Source organism: Lynx canadensis, chromosome D3, assembly GCF_007474595.2.
Source record: "Lynx canadensis isolate LIC74 chromosome D3, mLynCan4.pri.v2, whole genome shotgun sequence".
NCBI lineage: Eukaryota > Metazoa > Chordata > Mammalia > Carnivora > Felidae > Lynx > Lynx canadensis.
Window position 1 is genome coordinate 60,399,835 of NC_044314.2, and position 18,683 is coordinate 60,418,517.

General features: G+C 49.4%; 1 protein-coding gene across 1 annotated transcript in view; it reads left to right on the top strand.

Annotated features, from left to right (window-relative positions):
• APCDD1 (APC down-regulated 1) overlaps nt 1–18,162 on the top strand; it is a 33,810-nt gene extending 15,648 nt beyond the window's left edge. Inside the window, 6 exon segments of the mRNA XM_030336459.1 lie at nt 585–1,116; nt 14,311–14,602; nt 14,605–14,631; nt 16,100–16,165; nt 16,168–16,238; nt 16,240–18,162. Of these exon segments, the coding sequence (XP_030192319.1) occupies nt 585–1,116; nt 14,311–14,602; nt 14,605–14,631; nt 16,100–16,165; nt 16,168–16,238; nt 16,240–16,551 (1,300 nt within the window). The 3' untranslated portion in view covers nt 16,552–18,162.
• The last annotated feature ends 521 nt before the right edge of the window (nt 18,163–18,683 follow it).

The window sequence follows — 18,683 nt, forward strand, 5'->3', positions numbered from 1 at the left end:
AAGTGACTTCTCCCCAGACCGGATTCCATTTCAGGATGACAGACATCCAGCACCTGCCTGCTCTAGACAAGGTCCATAAAAGGGAATTGTTCAGGAAATCAACTATTTTTGCACTAGCATAAGGATACTTCCTTCATAGGCCAGCACTAGACTCTTCCCTCGTCCCACCAGAAAGGAAGACACTTCTCTGCAGTCAGGCCGCCAGGTGGAAGTGAGGCTGGCAGGATTGGGCTCTCCTGGCTTGTTCATAAAATGAATGAAAGAATGTGGTGTAGAGAGATCAGGAACACAGACCTGCAGCCAGACTGCCTGGATTCCTGGTCTGCTCCTGCTGCTGGCTGGTTTTGGAGCCTGGGGCACATTCCCTAATCTCTTGTGCCTTGGTTTCTCCAGCTGTGACATGGAAACAGAGGTTCCTCAGAGGTTGTCGTGAGAATTCAATGAACTGGTGTCTCTGAAGGCAGAGAGTAATGTCCGGCCGAGTAAACGTTTGTTATCATGACCATGATTTCTTGACAGGGTAACAAATCTGTTCCGCATGCCTTTGGGTTTTAAAATGCCTTCCTTCCCCTTTTCTCCTCCAGCTGTGAAGTGAGGTCGGGCCCAGAGTTCATCACAAGGTCCTACAGATTCTACCACAACAACACCTTCAAGGCCTACCAGTTCTATTATGGCGGCAACAGGTGCACGAGCCCCACCTACACCCTCGTCATCCGGGGCAAGGTCCGCCTGCGCCAGGCCTCCTGGATCATCCGCGGGGGCACTGAGGCCGACTACCAGCTGCACAATGTGCAGGTCGTCTGCCACACGGAGGCCGTCGCCGAGAGGCTCAGCCAGCTGGTGAACCGCACGTGCCCCGGCTTCGTGCCCGCCGGGGGCCCCTGGGTGCAGGACGTGCCCTACGACCTGTGGCGAGAAGAGAATGGCTGCGAGTGCACCAAGGCCGTGAACTTCGCCATGCACGAGCTGCAGCTCATCCGCGTGGAGAAGCAGTACCTCCAGCACAACCTGGACCGCCTGGTGGAGGAGCTCTTCCTCGGGGACATCCACACCGACGCCTCACAGAGGATGTTCTATCGGCCGTCCAGTTACCAGCCCCCGCTGCAGAATGCCAAGGTACCCTGCAGCTGACCGCCCTCCCGGCCTGCGGGCTGTTTGTTCTTTATTAAGTAAGATGAGTGGCCCGCAGGGAGACGTGTCAGTGGGGCCCAAGGCGCCCCATGAGAGGAAGCACCCGGCGTCATGGGGGAGATGTGGAGGGCTGCACGGGGAGGCACGCGCAGCAGAAGCAGGAGACCTGGCTGGGCCACCACCTTGCTCTGCGACCAGGGGCTGTGGTTTTCCTGTTGACACGGGTGGTGGTAGTGGGGTTGTTGGTGTGCTAGGGGTTCCTGGGGTGGTTATTCTAGAAGATTCGTAAGGCTCTGTTTAGCTCTGACCCTCCAGGAATATCTTCTTTGATTCTAAGAGGAAAGCATAAAGGGAATTCGGAGATGTTATAACCACACTTGGGAGAGACAACGACAGCAATGATCCCAGCCCTGGAGGAGGCGGAGGGGTGCCTGAGGGAAAGCGACAGGGCTCTTGTAAGGCTGTGGTCTTACACCCACCCACGTTACTGCTGTCAGCCTTCACAACGACCCCTTGAGGCAGATGTCGCCACCCTATTGGGCTGAAGGGAGAGGCAGCAGAGATTCAAGGGGTTGTCTTTTGCCCCAGGTCACCCAGTTAGGGAGGTTCTGCACTGGAACTTGAACCCAGCCCTCTTTCTCCAGACCCCACATTCTTTCCATTCGACTAAGTGAAATGTAAAGTCACTGTAATCACCAGGGAGGACGGAGGGGGGCAGGAAACAATTAAAACCTTATAATGTTCTTTTCTTGAATGATAGTCCAGTAATTATATTTGGAATTCACAAAGCATTTCCTTCCCATGGGCTCAGAATCCGTGTCAGCCTGTAACATGATCGTTTCCACCGCAGAAGTTGGGGAAGCTCTAGACAGGGAGGGGGTGCAGAGAGGGTGCCAGGGGAGATTTCTCCAGTGCTCCCCTGCATCAGATTGGCTTCTGTGGAATCTTCTCTAGAACAATGATTTTCTAAATGAGGGGCCCCATTTGACTTCTGTTTGACAGTTTACTCATTATTTTTCATCTTTTTTTTTTTCTTAGTCCTTTGAGTTCATTTATGACTGGTAGAGATATCCCAGAGTACTTTCCCTGCCAAAGACCACTTGGTGTTATCTTCTATTTATCTGTGTTATTGTGAGCTCCTGTAATGAAAGTCGCCTTTATTATAATTGTGGGAAATCTGCTGAGGAAGCCCACTTGGCGGAGGCTGCTTCCTCTAGATGCGTCTCTCACCAGGGACTGTCCCCACGTGTGAGGTGAAGCCAGACGGAGGGCCCAGGGCCCCAGACGCTCCCTGGGCTCACGGCTTGATTGTGTCCTGCCGTAAGGTGCCAGACGCACTGAGGAGGAAGAAGTGAGTTAGGGCAGTGAGGGAGAGGGTGGCCTTTCCTGCCTGCCTTCGTCCCAGTATCTGCCTGGGATCCCCCAGCACCCCTCAGGATGGGGGAGGAGCTGAGAAGCTGAAGCTCCACCCAAATGCACATCACACAAAGGCATCCAGAGGACAGTGGCACCTGGGCACGGGTGCGGTTTCTGGGGAGATTTTTAGGAGTCACGGGCTCCCAGTACCATCGTGGGACCCTTCCAGGTGGAAGTGTCATCCAGAGGCGGTGCTGAATGCTGCTGCTAAACAGCACTTCCCTCCTTTTTATTTTTAATGTTTGTTTAGTTTGAGAGAGCATGTGAGTGGGGTGGTCAGAGAGAGAGGGGAAGAGAGAGTCCCAAGCAGGCTCCATGCTGGCAGCACAGAGCCCAGTGTGGGGCTCGAACTCTCAAACCGTGAGATCATTACCTGAGGTGAAGTCAAGAGTCGGATGTTTAACCAACTGAGCCACCTGCTGCCCTATGAATAGAACTGCTCTTGATATCTCTGGTGTGAGAGAGCAGCAGGGTAAGGAGCTTTCCTCCAAACATTTGGCTTTCTCTGAGTACAATCTAGCCAACTCTTCAACTATCTATGGTAATGAGAGGTAAGAATGTCATGAATCAAAATGGCCCACAGATAATCCAGAAACGTTATGCAAGCCAAGAGCACCAACCGGGTCCCACTCTGAAGCTTTATGAAGATCTGCTATGCACAGAGAGTCCTTTTCGTGGCGTGCTCACCCACCAGCAGAGACAACTGCTCAACAACAGACAGCCAAGAGGCAGGAGCATTGAGGCAGGGAACTGAATATGGAGGAGGGAGTCCGAGGGAGGAGGCTGAATTGCTGCGGGAAGAGGCAGGTGCAGCCCTGGAGCTGCCCGAGCTGGAGTCTGGTTGCTCTGCTGTCTGCACCTGACCTTGGGCTGATAGCTTGCACACATTCAGGTTCAGATTCCTTTCCCTCAGCTTCAGATGCCTATGGAGGCTCTTTTTAGGACTGAAAAGAAAAACAGATTTAACCATAACACCTTTCTCTTCTTACCTCTGCCCCCTCACTCTGAATTTACTGTGGTACTTGTGGCATGCCTCATCAGGAGGCCTGACAGGTAAAATCAGTATTCCTAAGACTTACAGCTCTGGAAGATTCTCTCCCACTCCTTCCCAGACCTGTAGGAGGGATTTCTCATGCTGTCAGTCGACTCACTGAACAGAGCCTGTCTGTTGGGAGGGCAAAGGCACACACTTGTGGTTCCTGGAGGAAAAATGTCTTGACTGTGAGTTATTACCATTGGCACAGGGACTAAGGATGACAGTTGTAAGGCTGACCTTAGGATTTTTGTAAACAAAAAAGTGGGAGACATGCTTTTTTTTTTTTTTTTTTTAACACTGTCTGGATACATTGATGAGAATATGGACTTTGGAGGTGGTAGCCAATCCTGGAATCCTCTTCTGTGTCCATCAGCTGCGGGGTGTTGGTTGTGTCATCTGACCTTCTGAAGCCTTAGTTTTTCTTCTATAAAGTGGTAACACTATAAGAATCGATTGGATTGGTCTGCAGAATGCTGCCTGCCATCTGGAAAGGGCCCTCCACCAATGCTCCTTTCTCCCCACTCCTGGAGTAGGTAGCCCTTCTGGGCAGGTGTCTCCTAGAGGGATGACATTGACCACGGGCCTCCAGGTGTTTGATGATGACTCACTATGAAGCATCTCCTTCCATTTTCTGCTCCCTCCCCTGCTAAGGCAATTGTGAGGACATTTACCCAGATTCTTAAGACATAGATCCTGTAAGCCCCAATCCTAATGCCCTGATTTAAGAAATTTTAAAGGTAGAAAGAACCTTGGGCGTACTGTTAAGAAGAAGGAGGAGGGGGAGGGTGAAAGGGGACGGGCAAGGGGTGGAGGAAGAAGAAGTATAGAAGAGTATGAACAGTGTGATACCACTGGGTAAAACTACTAATGAAGGGAGAACAAGATAAGCTTACAGAGGGGGCAGTATTTCTGGAAGGGGACGTGAGAAACAAAATGATTGTCTCCAGAGAAGGGAACAGTTGGAGGACAGTTGGACGGAGCCTCAACACTGTATACCTTTTTGTACCTTTTGCAGTTTGTGCCATGAACCCGTATTATCTAAACAGAATCACCATGCAAACTTACAATGAATTAGGAAAGTTAGGACCCTGAGGCTCAGAGGAGTGCAGTGGCCACAGCTAAAGATGGCGGCAGGGCTGGGAGGAGGACCCAGGCAGGCGTCCAGGGCCGATGCGCCCTGTCCACCGCCTCGACTGCCAGCCCGCGTGGCCAGGGGCGTCCTTCGAAGGCCAGTGAGGTCTGTGTGGCTCTGGGAGCTGAAAGGGCCCATTCTTCTCTTGTTGTCCCTGGCGTTGAACGTCTTGGCCTGCAGCGTGCCGCCAGGTCCTCAGGAAGTTTTTAGATCCTTCCCCAGGACAGCTACGAGAAGAATAAACGGACTTGGCCATTGGTGCCTTTCCAGACTCGGCGCAGGCAAAGCCCCAGGTGCTCCCTGCCTGCTGGCCAGTGGCGGGTCGCCTCACCCGCTGGGAACGGGAAGGAGGAGGGCTGGGAGCACATCCGGAGAGACCGCACTCCCCCCGCCACCCGCCTCTTTGAACTCTTTGCCTCCCCCTAATTGCCGGTCCGTAGAGACCTGGCTGAAAATTAGTTTAAATGCTAAATTGAGTTTGAAACCACTAGTCTCAGCCCCTCTGGAAACGGGACACCGTGTAAAAATAGAAACTTTAAATCAACTTGTTTTTCTAAGCTTTATACAGCTTTGCTGTGAGGTTCAGAATCCTTTGGCAAATACATTGCCTTTGAAGAGAATCAGGTGTGCCGGGAGGATTCTTTCAGGATGAAATTGGCTACCCTTCGCTACGAAAAATCAGGACTGCATAAAATAACCCCGAAAGGAGAGGCTTTGCCTGAACTGAGCTTAACATCAGGGCAGCTGTCACCCTCTGCCTAGATTTTTTGTGCAGTTGAAGGGTTAGCCAGCCGAATTCTTTCAGTGGTAGAATCAAATAGTAATTAAAAGCAAATGATTGCCCGGGAAACGCCAGAGCCTCAGGATCAGACTTGTAAGCAAATGGAATTGGTCTTTCGCCAAAATCCTGCACTGATTTAGCCACAGGGTCGTAAATCAAAGGGGTTGTCTGAAACCAGACAACTTTCCGCAAGCCGCGTATCTCAAGTATTCTGCCCCAGCACATGCATAGCACATCGGAGGAGGACAAGCACCGAAGTGTTTTAAAGAGTAGCTGAGGACTGAAAAGGAAGAAGGAAATACTCATGGGCTTTCTGTCCTGAATTCTGTAGGAACTTCTAGACTGTGAACGAGCATTCGGTTTTGAGGGAGCTTGCTTTTCCAAGCCTTTTCAGAGTATGTGAGAAATACAGAGACTTTCTGCTATCTGTGACATCAGAGAGACTGGGGACCAGGGCCGTGGGCAGCGCACTTCTCGGGCCAGCTCCGGGAGATGGCTGTGCCGTGGGAAGTGGCTCCTCCTTAGGCATGTGCTTGGCGGGGACCCCGGACGGGTGGGTGAGTGGGTGTCACGGAACTAACAGTTGAGGGAGCCGTGCATGGTGTTTGTGGAAGATCTCGTGTTCCTTCTCTTCCCGCCAGCGTAGGGAAAGGAGACGGGCTTCGTGGAGGCGACAGGGAACGGAAGAGGTGATAGAGGACCGGAGAGCTCAAGGAGTCATGACCTAGGAAAGCCCGTCTCGCATTAAGGATGAATCCTAAAGAGAAGCGTGGCCCAGCTCGCCGGGGCTGGGTGTTGCAAATGTTGCACATCATAAGGGAAGACAGAGCTGATGACTGGGGTTGAGTGATGGGGTCTTGACTGTGAAAGGGTTGCCTGTGTGGACCTTTTATTTGGGCCAAAGTATGAAATGCCATACAGTTGCTCTGCCTCACAGCTGCTGGCATACACTTTTACTGCAGAAACAGTTCATTACATTTCTTGACTCCAGAGTGTTTCAGCAGATAAACAGACATGCAAGGTTGCTTTATTTAAGGAGTTAGCAGACCAGGAAATACTTGTTGTCAGGGACGGAACAAGTGGTAAACATTTCAGCCCTTAAAAGGCAAGAGAGGGGCGCCTGGGTGGTGAAGCGTCCGACTTCGGCTCGGGTCGTGATCTCGCGGTTCATGAGTTCCAGCCCCGCATCGGGCTCTGTGCTGACAGCTCAGAGCCTGGAGCCTGCTTCAGATTCTGTGTCTCCCTCTCTCTCTCTTTGCCCCTCCCCTGCTCACAGTCTGTCTCTCTCTGTCTCTCAATAATAAATAAATGTTAAAAATTTTTTTAAAAAAGAAAAAAAAAAAAAAAAAACCAAGAGAGCCCAGAGGACGGAGTGAGAGCCTGGGCGTGCCAGAAATCAACCATCCACAAAGTCTGTAGGAAGCCCATTCTGTGGGAAGAGTGGAAGGGGGGTGGACCCTTGGATGGGCCAGACCTTGGGGTCTGCTGGATTTACAGCAGATTTAATTTAATTATTACAATGAATCTACTTCAACTATTTAAGTGAATTTAAATTGATAAGAGTATAAGAAACAAGCAAAAACATCTATGAGAAAAGTTCTTCTGAAACGTTTTTGAAGTCATTTGTTTTAAAGAACCAGCCTCTTAGGGCCCTTTACATCTGGCTGTTGAGTCTGTACATAATGTGTACGTGTAGGCAAGGTGGAGGCAAAATTGTCTTTTGTGTGATTTGCTGATGTTTTGCAAACTGGAAAGGCCTTTGTGGGCTAACCTCTCAGATTCTAGACTTCTTAGAGAACGCGGTTCTAGGAAATGAAGGGTTGCTCCCAGAGACACCCCCCCCCCCGCCCCCAAACATGTGCCCCTTCTAAACTCCAGGATGCAGACAGTGTGGAGTTGACTTCTGCCTCGGGAGACAGATGTGATCCGTGAGAGTCAGCAACCCACCTGGCCTGTGTTCTTCCATCCGCCTTCCATCCCCCGTCCCTTCGTGGGCACCATCAGCCACCGCTTGTGGCCCCGAAAGCTGCTGTTTTAAGACACAACAGGTGTGACCGTGGCTGTTCCCCTTGCTTCCTCCTGAAAGCAGAATCATCATGACTCACTGAGGTGGTCAGAATGAGCCCAAGTTCACGAACTCCTGGGATCCCAGATCTGAAAAGCACCCAGTGAGGCCCCTTCCACAAGGTGGTCAGCTCTCATTTGTGATGAATGCTGGCCTAATCTATTCATATTGTTAAATAGCCGGTGACCGCATTCAAGCAATCAGGCTGTCACTCTCGAACCTTTATCATACCCTCCGTGCTCCCCCCAGATGTCACGGGAAGTCGGAGAAAGGGAGAGTACTTTGGTCTTAGTTTCAAAAGGCTTGATGAAGTTGTTCTCCAGTGAAATGGAGAGGCCCTGAGAAGTCTGTATGTGTAGGAATACCTACAGTAGAAATTTAATCAAATGTGTGGAGATTCGGAGTTGTAAAAAAAAAAAAAAAAAAAAAAAGCTTTCAGCTTCAGTCATTGGCAGGTTTCTTCCTGAGAAACATGAATGTTTTTTATCCCATGGAAGAAAACTCTGTGAAAGGAACTTTCCATCATCTGTGCCCATTTCTCCTCCTCTTTGAGCAAAACTTTTAGACCAAGAAATGTTTTATTCATCCTGCTTTTCTAGTTGATCTGTTCACAGCAAGATGATATCAAGTAATTTCTTCCATTCTGGGAAGACGCTGGAAACAAGTGGATACTGTCAGCAAATGTTGTCGACGCACCAAATCTCTCCAGAAATAAATATTGGCAAGGAACGAGAGAAAGCCTAGAGAATCCCTATCAGTCATCGGCCAGAGAAGACCTTTACCCAGGGACCCGAGTCCTTGACAGGGAGACATCTGTTCTTTGCAGGACCTCAGCCTAAGAGACAGCCTGGGGCCAGGGTGTAGCGCTCAGCAAAGCCCAAGACCATATTATGCTCCAGATTCTACTTTTGGCTTGTAAAGTCATCTGGGCCATGTTATTCTATCTCTCTGTGCCTTGGTGGCCTCATCTATGAAGTGTCCTCGTGGTCTCTTTGAGAGGTTGTAAAGCTAAGGGGATGGTGTACTTGAACCTCCTCAGAATCAAATGTCCTGTGTGTGCAAAGCTGCCCTTAGCTGACATGTTGCCAGGGCGCTGGGCAGGAGAACAGAGTGGGCAAAACCCCACTCTTTGCCTAGAACATTGCTCGCTTATGATGTTGAAGGTTTATCTTTCATTTTTAGAGTAAGTTTGGTTGTTTTCTTTTACGATGTTAATTACATAGGGATCTTTTTTTCTCCCCTCCTCCTTCAGAATTAAAGCTTTTTATGGTTGGTGGAAAGAGTAGTAACAAGGAGACATATTCTGGTCCCTTTGCTTTAACCTTCAGATCTTTTGTGTTCAGAAACCCAGACTTCAAAGCAGCCCTTTCTAAGAATCAGGGAGGGGAGTGATGTAGAAAGAAGCCCAGTGGGAGAGCCTACAAACCAACAGCTTCTCAGAGGAGAATCATGTATCAGAGTGTGGACCAAAAAAGAGAGCAATTCCATAAAGCAAGTGATATTCCATACTACACATGACCCTTCATGTCGAAAAACTCTTCTCACTTAGTAGTGTTGAAGAGCTGCGATTTAAGGAAAGCATCCTGAAAAAGAGAAACGTTAGAGCCAGTACAGTGTATAGGTCTTAATTTCTGCTTCCCCATCATTGTTCCTATAGGCCTTTTGGGTTTTATTCAAGCCGAGGATGGTGGGAATGAAGAGCACAAAAATCTAAAAATCTGTCCATAAAACAGAGTGGTTTCCCCTTTACCTAACCATGACTAAAACTGGTCTCTTGGTGATAATATCCACAGAGAGGTCAAAAATCCCACCCCTGTTTGCTACATCTTTGGTTTTTTAATGCCTTCTCAAAAGTTGTTATCGAAAGTTACTAGTCGGCAATAACCAGAAAAGCAACCTTGTTAAAAAATGGGCAAAGGACTTGAATAGACACGTCTCCAAAGAAGACACACAAATAGCCCATAAGCACACGAAAAGATGCTCAACATCACTCCTCGTTAGGGGAACACAAATCAAAGTACAACACACCATACCCATTCGATGGCTGTTATCAAAAAGAGAAAAAAAATACCAGTTGGCAGGGATGTGGAGAAATTGGGACCCTTGTGTACCGTGCGTGGGGGTGTAAAATGGCGCAGCTGCTGTGGAAAACAGTATGGTGGTTCCTCCGAAAGTTAAACACAGAATTACAGTGTGATCCAGAAATTTCACTTCTGAGCACATGCCCAGAGTTCCTGAAAGTGGAGTCTTAAGTAGCTTGTACACCTGTGCTCATAGCATCGTTACGCACAGTGGCCAAAAAATGGAGTGTTCGTCAACAGATGAATGGATAAACAAAGTGTGGTCCATACATATGTTGAGATACTATTCGGCCTTAAAAAGGAAGGGAATTCTGCAACATACTGCACCATGGATGAACCGTGAGGGCATTATCCTAAGCGAGATAAGCCAGTCCCAAAAAACCAGTAAGTTCTGTATGCTTTCACTTGTGTGAGGGACCTAGCGTCGACGGAAAGTACAAGGGTGATTGTCGAGGGCTGGGATTGAGAGAATGGGGAGTTGTTGTTTCTTGGGTACCGAGTTTCAATTCGGGAGGACGGAAAAAGTTCTGGAAGTAGACGGTGGTGATGGTTGCACAACCGAGTGAATGTACTTAGTACCACGGAGCTGTGCACTAAAAATGGTTCAGATGGCAAGTTGTGTGTTATGTATATTTTACCACAATTAAAATAGTTTAAGAATTTGGCAAGATCAATACCTAAGGGCCAGGTTCTTCCCATTGTGTCCCTAAATTCTCACCGACCCAACTCCTGGACGGCGAGCTTCCTTTGCTTGTGGCCCGCTTTTCTCTGTCGCCAAACAGGAATTCTTCCTCCAGGTCCCCATCTCAAAGGTCAGGACCCTGCCCCATTATTCTTAAAAATGCCAAGTGGACTCCAGGTGCTACCATGGCACCTTTCTGGAACCGCCTGGGCCAGGCTGGACGGTCCTCTTTCTTTCCAGAGCCGTCTTCCACACAGCTCAGCATCCTTGCCTATTACAATAGGCCTGGGCACCAGAACGCTGCTGTCCTGTCTGTGAAATCTCAGGGATTTGGATCTGAGTACTGGGCTGGTTTTACTCAGACTGTGTGGGGCAGGGGCAGGGGACCAGGGACAGCAGGTATGGTTTGGTAAAGGTGCTGGTCATGATGACACTTGTTAGCAGTTAAGAGGCTGCTTCCTCTTCATATGTGTTACAGACATTATGTTCACTTTGCATCCCAGAGTTTGAGTATCAGAACCCCATTCCAGGGTAAGAAGTTTGGATTCTTCCCCTCCTGATAGTTGACTAAGAAAATACATAATGACAAAACTACTGAGTTTGGTGGTGCTTTATTTATTTATGTTTATTTATTTTTTATTTAAATTTTAGTTAGCCTACAGCATGATACTGGTTTCAGGAGTAGAATTCGGTGACTCATCACTTATATACAGCACCCAGTACTCATCCCGGCAAGTGCCTTCCTTAACACCCATCACCCATCTAGCCCATCCCTCACCCACCTCCCTCTATCAACCCTCAGTTAAGAGTCTCTTGTGATTTATTTCCCTCTCTCCTCCTTTTTTCCTCTTCCCGTATATTCATCTGTTTTCTTAAATTCCACATGTATTTGTCTTTCTCCGATTGACTTATTTTGCTCAGTATAATACATTCTAGCTCCATCCACATCGTTGCAAATGACAAGATCTCATCCTTTTTGATGGCTGAGTAATATTCCATTGCATAGATATACCCCATCCTCTTTACCCAGTCATCAGTCAATGGACATTTGGGCTCTCTCCATAGTTTGGCTATTGTTGATAATGCTGCTATAAACATGAGGATGCCTGAGTCCCTTTGAAGTTGTATTTTTCTACCCTTTGGATAAATACCTAGTAGTACAATTGCTAGGTCGTAGGGTAGTTCTGTTTTTCTTTTTTTGAGGAACCTCCATACTGTTCTCCAGAGTGGCTGCACCAGTTTGCATTCGGTGGTGCTTTAACCACATTTTTATCTTATCCACCCTAACCTGTGTTTGCACCTGTAGTGGGACACATGCCTTTATTTAGTCTTCCTGTCAAATGCCGTGCATGCCTGCGATCCAGCTCCCTGGGCCTCATCTGAGAAGTTTCTCCCCAAAGTGATTCTGGGTGCACTGAGTGGGAGCCATCTTAATCTACTGCTAATTTCTTGCAGCAGTTATGCAAGTAGAATGACCCCCATTTTATACATTAGGACATTGGAATAGAGATTAGTAACTTGCCCAAGGTGACCAGCCGCTCAGCCAGCAGTCACTGCTGAAAACATGGGGCTGGCCCGTGGCTCCCAGGACCTGGCCAGAACTTCTCCTTCTGTGCACAGAATGTGGAACAGATGCATCGGGACCCCAACACAGTGAGGACTTGGCCTTCATCTCACTCTGTGGTGGCCCACTTGATCTTACCATCTACAAGCCATCATCGGTATTAGCAAAGGAAGCCTTCTCTCCCCTCAGTGACAACTCTAGGCTCATCTAACGAGCACAGTGACAAGTTAGTGAGCCTTGAGTTCTCCCTGGAGGAGAATGTGGAGGGAGGGCAGCTCCCTCGCTCTCGGAGACATCCGAGCACTTAACCAAACAAGCACAGGAACATCACGCTGAGTCAGTGCTGGAAATGAAAAGGCCTTGGGAAGTTGGATTCCTGACTTTGGGAAACACATGTGTGCCCTCCTGGGAGTTCCTACCAGTCCCTGTTACTCGGGCCTGGGGCCACACCAGTGAGCAGCTGCACACCCTGGGCCCCGTGGCTGGGGGAGCCCCAGGCCGGTGTCCGGGAGCTGTCCCCCTGAGAGCGGGCCACAACTGTCACCCTCCTGCGACGGCACTGATTAGATTTGCCTCGTGCTTCTGTCCGCTTTGCCACAGCCAGTGTGGGAGGGAGAATTCCGGAGAGACGCTCTCCACGGCCAGGGGCAGGCAGCCCCTGGCACACAGGCGTCCTCTGACTGAGGTCAGATAGCCAGGCAATGGCGCGGGTGCTCAAGAACCCAGCTCTGCTGTCTTCTAGACCGTGGCATTTTGAGGGGAGCCCTGAGCCGTCTAGGCAGACAGCATTTATGTGGCTGGCAGTCCCTGGCCACCTCTACTCACTGGAGGTTTTCTAAGCCACAACCCTAAACAGACGGCCCTTGTCCCCGAGGCTCTGTTAGCGTTCTGAAGCAAATGCAACAGGGAGGCGCTCCTGGAAGAGCCGCAGCTATCTTGCACTAATTAAGTGGCTTAAAGCTATAAAGCAGGAAGCAAATGAAGAGCCCATAAACCTTGAAACCTCGGGGCCAGCAGACACAAATGGATGTGCGTGCTGACTTCTCAGAGGCCGCTGCTCTCGCCCTCTTTCCGGCCTCCTCCTTTATGCCCTCCTTTGAAAGGACCCCTGCCTTACTACGCAGCTCCCCTTGTCATCCCAGCAATTAGAACGTTATCCTTTTTGTGTTATTTTGTGTGTCTCATCATTGTTTTTAGTGGGAAAAAAAAATCTGTCAAATACACACACAGAATTTCCATCTTAACCATGTTAGGGTATCTGGTTCGGTGGCATGGAGTACGTTCACACCGTTATGTAGCCGTCTCCCCCATCCATCCGCAGAGTTTTTTCATCTTCCTGAACTGAAGCTCTGTCCCGGTCAAACACTAACTCCCCGTTCCGCCCCCCCCCCCCCCCCCCCCCAGCCCCTGGCAACCACTGTTCTCCTTTGTCTCTGACTTTGATCACTCTGGGTCCTTCCTAGAAGTGGAATGGTACAATTATTCGTGCTTTTGTGTCTGGCCTATTTTTTATTTACATTTACTTAATTTTTGAGAGAGAGAGGCACACACACAGAGCACGAGTGGGGGAGGGGCAGAGAGAGAAGGAGACACAGAATCGGAAGCAGGCTCCAGGCTCCGAGCTGGCAGCGCAGAGCCCAACACGGGGCTCGAACTCACAAACCGCGAGATCGTCACCTGAGCCAAAGTGTGTCTGGCTTATTTCATTTAGCGTCATGTCGTCAGGGCTCATCTATGTTGTAGCGTGGGTCAGAATTCCCTTCCCTTTTCAAGATTGAATAATATTTTGTTGTATGCGTGGACCACATCTTGTTTATCCATTCACTCGTCAGTGCACATCGGGTTGTTTTCATCATTTGGCCATGTGAATAACGCCGCTGTGAACACGGGTGAACAGCCGTCTCCTCAAGACCCTGGTTTCAGTTCTTCGGACTATAAACCGGAGGTGGGGTTGCTGGATCCTACGGTAGTTCTTTTCCGCAGCAACTGCCCCGTTTTCCATTCCCACCAGCCGTGCACGAGGGTTCCAGTTTCTCCACATCCTTGTCAACACTGTTAGGCTCAGATGTTTCTCAGAGTAGCTGTCCCAACGGGTATGAGATGAGGCTCGCCTTTCTGAAGTCAAGTGTCCAGGTTGTGTGATAGGATTCTAAAGAGAGTACACATCGCGGCTGAAATAGACAAGTCCCTGACGTCGGTGCTCACAGGTGCACTCTTGAGCCCACACCAGCGCGCACACACACCCACTGCGACCCTCCTGTCTGTGCCCAAGGGCGTAGCTCCAGGTGTCTCTTGGGTTCCCAGGTGGCTAGTAATGGTGCCTTGCCCAGCCCCACTGGTGAGCCTCACTTGAAGGAAGCGTGTGTGCGCTGCTCTGTCGTGGAGACAAACGTCTCTCCGTGTGTTTGTTTCTTGGCTCCAGAACCACGACCACGCCTGCATAGCCTGCCGCATCATCCACCGGTCAGATGAGCACCGCCCGCCGCTCCTGCCCCCCAAGGCTGACCTGACTGTCGGGCTGCACGGCGAGTGGGTGAGCCAGCGCTGCGAGGTGCGGCCCGAGGTCCTCTTCCTCACGCGCCACTTCATCTTCCATGACAACAATAACACCTGGGAAGGGCATTACTACCACTACTCCGACCCCGTCTGCAAGCACCCCACCTTCACCATCTATGCCAAGGGCCGCTACAGCCGGGGCGTGCACTCCTCCAGGGTCAGGGAGGAACTGAGTTTGTGTTCAAAGGTAGGGCTCCCGCCTCGACTCTCAAGGGAGCAGCCCCACGGGTGAGAAAGTGGGCAGTTTGGGGACATTTTTGTCCAGGCAGAGCCTGAGGGAAAGGGTTTTTCTTCTGGTAGAGATGTTGGGGGAGATTAGGGAGGACTTTCTGCTTCAAGCTCATCATTCGCCACAGCCTCTGAGGTCCTCTCTGCTCAGAATGGGGCCAACAGGAGTGGCTCAGCCCATGGGCCACAGTGCTGGAGCCGCCCATCCCGCTGTGCACCGTGTCAGATGTGGTCAAGGAGCATGTTCTCCTAGTAATGAAACCTCAGGTCTGCATGTTTCCTTTCTTGTGCACAGCTCATGGCGACTCAGAGCTGCCCCTGTGATAACATCACACTTACTTGCTGCATTCAGTGTGCTTTCTTGAGTGGGCAGTAAAGAGCAGGTGTTAGTCACACCGCAGGTGCTCCCACAGTTGTCCTTTCCAGCGCTGAGTTTGTCACGCGCTTAAGAGTTGTCATGTGCTTGGGTTGAGGAGGTTTGAGATTTGCAATGATTACCTAAGCGAGGAAGGTAAGGTGAGGGGTGAAATTCACCAGGCTGTTATCAGCAAGGGAGGCCTTGTGGCCTCTATTTCTAGAATCTTTTAGGCTTGTACACCTTTTTAAGATGGAGTCAGTCATGTCATTGACAAATAAAAGAGAGGTGGCCCAGAAACTGGGTGTGACCCCTTCTAGGATGGCATTCCGTGGTTCAGTCTTTTTAATGTGAAGTATTTCTGCTGACCCAGATAAGTCCCAGGGCATCTTAAAAACCCTCCGCTTAGAGAGAAAGATTTTCTCCAGGAAATATGGACCTTTGCTAGATTTGGCCAAGAGAACAACCATGTCTGTCTGATTCCACCCCGAAGCTGCCTTGGGATACATAAACTATAATCCCCTGGGGTCTTTCAAACACAGCCCTCTCCAAGCGCTGGGATTTTTTATTTAATGCGTTTACTCACATTTTCCTTGCTCGCAGCCTAATTTATTTTAGTTGCCTGATCTATGGGCCAGTATTAATTTCCAAGACTGCTAATTAGTATAGGTGTGTGACATGACAGCAAAACTAAAAACCTCCAAACCTTTCATAAAAATAAAATTCCAGTTTGCGTCGAATATTTGGTCAATCCCGAGGAGTCAGTGTTCCCAAAACAACTCCTTGGAGACCCTCCGTGTGACAGTTTTGATTTCACACTAACAGCAGTCAACCACAGTCTGGGCTCCGCATTTATACACCAAATACAGTCTACCTGCATTGTATTCAATGTGATGGCCATTCGGACCAACACGTTGAACTCTTTCCACTGGGGAATGCTTTTAGGGAGGCCGCGACAGGTGGGTGGCTGCGCGGGGTCGGGTTTAGAGCAGGTGGCCTGTGGCAGACAGAGTGCTTTCTTCACCGCACGCCACCCCCTTAGAGTCACCACCCTGTCGTCTCTCCTTCTCAGTGAACCACATGAAGGTCACCCCCATGGATGCGGCCACAGCCTCGCTCCTCAACGTCTTCAATGGGAACAGTGTGGGGCCGAGGGCTCCTGGCAGGTGGGCGTCCAGCAGGACGTGACCCACACCAACGGCTGTGTGGCCGCTGGGGATCAAGCTACCTCACACCGAATACGAGATCTTCAAAATGGAGCAGGATGCCCGCGGCCGCTATCTGCTGTTCAACGGCCAGAGGCCCAGCGACGGGTCCAGTCCGGACAGGCCTGAGAAGAGAGCCACCTCCTATCAGATGCCCTTAGTCCAGTGTGCGTCTTCTGCGCCCAGAGCCGAGGACTTCTCCGAGGACCACCGGGGTCACCAGTATGGGAGCCGGGCGCCAGGGAGGCGCGCTCGTCCCCTGCTCCTGGCCACGCTTGCTGGCCTTTTGACTCTCCTGCAGTGGCACGTCCTCAGATAGAAGTTGTTAAAAAGCTATATGTTTTTCCACACCAGGATTCCTTACAACTTACAGGTTTTCTTTACAAAAAGGAAGGACACGTCTTGTGATGCACTTGAATGGCCCAGAACTGTGGCTCCTTTTCTGCTGTCCGGCCCCCTCCCTCCCGGCCTGAGTCCTGAGCAGCGCTGTTTGAAGTTCCTGCTTTGAACTCCATCCATGGGATCCCAGGCCTGGGTGCCTTCTCAAGAGTAATTGCACTTTAAGACCGCAGAGAGTGTCGAGCTAGTGTGTGTGGTAGAGGGGGCAGGGTGACAGCTAAGTCCTCTTCTTTTCTTCCCTGTAATTATTATTAAATTTCCGAGTAAACTTAAATGGATATCAAGCTATGGCGTTTTTTGCCACTATACCGCAGTCGCTTCCTGTCCTCCCTCAAAACTGCTTTACGACCTGGGAATCCAGTGTGGAGTTGGTTTGGAACTGCAATCAAGACACCTTTCATTAATAAAGAAGAGACTTGGGTGTAGATATGTACATAGGGAAAGACACAGGGTTTAGCTTAACCACCTCGACAGCCTTTATGCAAAAAAAAGGAGGGAATCCAAGCTTTCAGATGTTGAGATATTGATAATTAAAGTTTCAACATAATTTAAAGTATCATTGTTTTAAACTGGTGGGGAAAGGAGACTCGGTTTCTGGTGGCTGCAGGACGCACACTGCTTTATTCCTGCTCCGTTGACGAGGGCAGTTGAGCAAATATCAAAAGCAGTACAGACAGGAACAGTGACCTCTGGGATGGTCACAGTGTGTTAAATGCCACCTTACTGATAGAAAGTGCCTGTTCCTTCCACAGTTGCCTCTTCGTGGGACCGTCGTCCTGGCTCATGGTGTTTCTGGTGAGGGGCGACCAGACGTCTTCACTCTGCCATCTCTGCTAACTTCAAAGATGACTGTTCAGAGACCACGCTTTGCTGTTAAGGGGCCTGGCCGTTCAGAGAGTGCAGTGAAGGCACCCTCACGGGGGGGTGCTGCACTAGACCCTCGACTCGTGTGAAACCAGGCTCTGGGTAAAGCCGCTTTCCTCGTCGGACATGCCAGCTTGACTCGATTTCTGTCCTGCTGTTGCCTTGGCCGTGTGGCAGAGAGTCTCAGGGTCACCTTCTACAGAATCTGTGAGCGTCTTCCTCACAGGCACTGGGAGGGCGCCTGAGTCACGTCTGCCTATTACTTTGGATTATTACAAACGGTGCTGTCTGCACACCAAGTGCTATGATGGAGGGAAATAGCAAGTCACTGAAAGCCTGGATGCAACCGGAAGTGAGCATCAAACCATGATCAAGGTCAAGAGTCATACTTGTATTTAAAAATTAACTTTATGAAATGCTGTAGCATTCAGGATGGTGATAAGTTAAATGGATAGCTTGGAGCACCAAAGTGCTTTATCTTTAGAATATATTTTAAGTTGTGGTGCATACTGAGGGGGTTTATTCAAATGCAAATACTAACTTAAATGTCTGCCAAGTTTCATAAACAAAGATGTCAACGATACTCCCACAGAATACATTTTGCCTGTGGATCTATTTAATACTAATGCTATCTTTAAAGGATACAATAAAATTATGTGGAAAACTATGTTCACCGCTAAAGAATACCTCAGTGATTTGCCATAAAAGTGATAGATTTATAGCCATTTAATTCACAGCCATTCACCTAGACTTAGCTGCTCACACTCTTAAAAAGTACACACACACACACACACACACACACACACACACACACATATCCAAATACATAGGTATTAACATGCATATAATGTATGTGTATGTATATGTGTCTTAGGGACAAGGTGGCATTCATGTGGTCATATCACTTTCTGATACTCTATACAGAGAATGGCCAGTATAATTTATTCACAAGTTATCAACCCAGTTAGGTGTATGCCTGTCACTTGCTGTATCCCCCACATTTATCACATCTTGTCTTGGTTATGACATGCTAACACACATAAGGGTTAGGAAGTTAGTAGCAAGCAGGTCCACGTGTAAACTCTAGGTTTGGTGAAAGAAGTAAGTAAATAAAGGACGGCTCTTCCAGACTTCCCTGGCCTGCTACAACTAGACTTGCTCCCTTCCTGGGTAGTAGCTGATGATGGT